Source organism: Lotus japonicus, chromosome 2 (genome assembly GCF_012489685.1).
Source record: "Lotus japonicus ecotype B-129 chromosome 2, LjGifu_v1.2".
Classification (NCBI taxonomy): Eukaryota; Viridiplantae; Streptophyta; class Magnoliopsida; order Fabales; family Fabaceae; genus Lotus; species Lotus japonicus.
The window spans coordinates 40,584,884-40,586,654 of record NC_080042.1 but is presented as its reverse complement, the minus strand read 5'-3'; the positions used below and the strand labels follow the sequence as shown (position 1 = coordinate 40,586,654).

Below are 1,771 nucleotides of genomic sequence, written 5' to 3'. Positions count from 1 at the left end.
GATCTAATTCTGATCCTTACCCAAGTCTAAGAACAATCTCCAATTTCAACCTTCCTAAGGATAGAACTCGAACAACCATACCCATACGAGGTCTCCTCCTAGGATTAATTCCTAGCCCTGCCTTCACCTAATCCATTACACGTAAGCACATCACAAGCCTCTAACCTAGTAGAGTTCTCTCGTCCTTCGACACTTCCACTTGAAGATCGCACAACCTTAACATCTCACTAGAATCAATTCCCTAGTTCCTCTCTTCCTTTACCAACACATACCAGCACAAGACGAAATTCTAGGCCTAGTGGAACTCCTCTAAATCTCCCTCCAGAACACTACAAGGGTAACACACAAAACAATCACGCGAGCATATCACATGCCCACTAAGGCACTGAACATATACAAGAGGTTTTCAATAAAACACTTGCTTCAAAGTACCACGAGTAGCTTAGATAAGACAAGGTCGTAGTGAGAGACTTAACACCCGAAGTAGCAACATAAGAACAAACGGGCACAAAACAACATAAGGTTTCAAGCTAGTTAGAACTTGCATCCTCGCCACACATCCTCAGGTCTCCTCCTCAGCATCAGTAGCCTCAATCCCCACCATTAAGTGCACTCGTTCTTCGATAGTCGGGTGAGTCCCTCGTGTAACGCACACAGCTAGCTCCACTTTTGGTGCCCTACAGTCTCTGGAAAGATGTCCCGGGTTGTGACAATTGTAGCATAACGGTCCATCCTCCTTGCAAGCAGCGGCAAAATGCCCAAACTCTGCACATCTGAAGCACTGAACACCACGGTTTTGGGCTTGGCTCCCTTGTCTTCCTAGGGCTGTAGGCATGGGTATGTACCCTCCCTGAGACTTCTCATCTTCTTGTTGACGATGGTAAGGCTTCCTCTGATGTCGTTTCCCCTTGTCGCGCCCTCCTTGGCCTTGGCTTCCGGACCTCATCGGTCCTCCTCGGTACAGCTTATCCTTCCCCTTGTTCTTTATTGCTTCTATCTCCCTGCACTTCTCCACCAACGGTTCGAATGCACGTATCCCCAAAGGATGCACCGACTCTTTGATCTCAGGTCGGAGCCCATTCGTAAACTTAGCGCATAGGTACGCCTCATCAACACGGTTGGCAAGGAAATGGTGCTTCGCCAAAGATTCCAGCTTAGCGGCATACTCTGCCACCACCATATTCCCCTGAAACAACTTCAAGAATTGTGCTTCCTTTTCTTCCCTTGCGCTAATCGGAAAGTACCTGTCCATAAAGACAACGCAGAAAGCATCCCACGTCACAGGCACACGGTTAGATTCCATCATCATGCGTGTTCCTCTCCACCAATATTCAGCTTCTCCCATCAACAGATAAGTTGCACAATCCATCCTTGTCTCGGTTGGGGTCCTCGACACCCTGAAGATCTCCTCGATCTCTTGAATCCACAAGTCCGCCTTCTCCGGGTCGGCTCCTCCAAAGAACTGAGGCGGGTCAAGGCGACCAAAATCAATGAGTCCCCTAATCTGAGCTTGTGCCTCCTCCTGTCACTCCTGGCGTGCCAGGCGCTCTTCCTCGGCGATAATCCGTTGAGCAGTTGTGGTAACCTGTGCAGTAGCATTAGCAGCTTGTCGCGCTACCACATTCGTCAAGTTCGCCATGGCCTCCATCATACTGTTCACAGTAGCCGTATTCTGTCGCTCCAGGTCCAGTCTTGGAGGCATCATCTTCCCTTCGCAAAGCAACATGTTAGTTTTCCCAAGATAAGAAGCATAACAAACGCGTCAGCCCAA

At 49.0% G+C, this 1,771-nt stretch overlaps 1 protein-coding gene across 1 annotated transcript; it reads right to left on the bottom strand.

Moving 5' to 3' along the window:
• Window positions 1–562: 562 nt before the first annotated feature.
• LOC130736429 (uncharacterized) lies at window positions 563–1,369 on the bottom strand. Its single transcript, XM_057588264.1, has one exon. The coding sequence runs from the start codon at window positions 1,367–1,369 to the stop codon at window positions 563–565; it is 807 nt and encodes a 268-aa protein (XP_057444247.1).
• Between the last annotated feature and the right edge of the window lie 402 nt (window positions 1,370–1,771).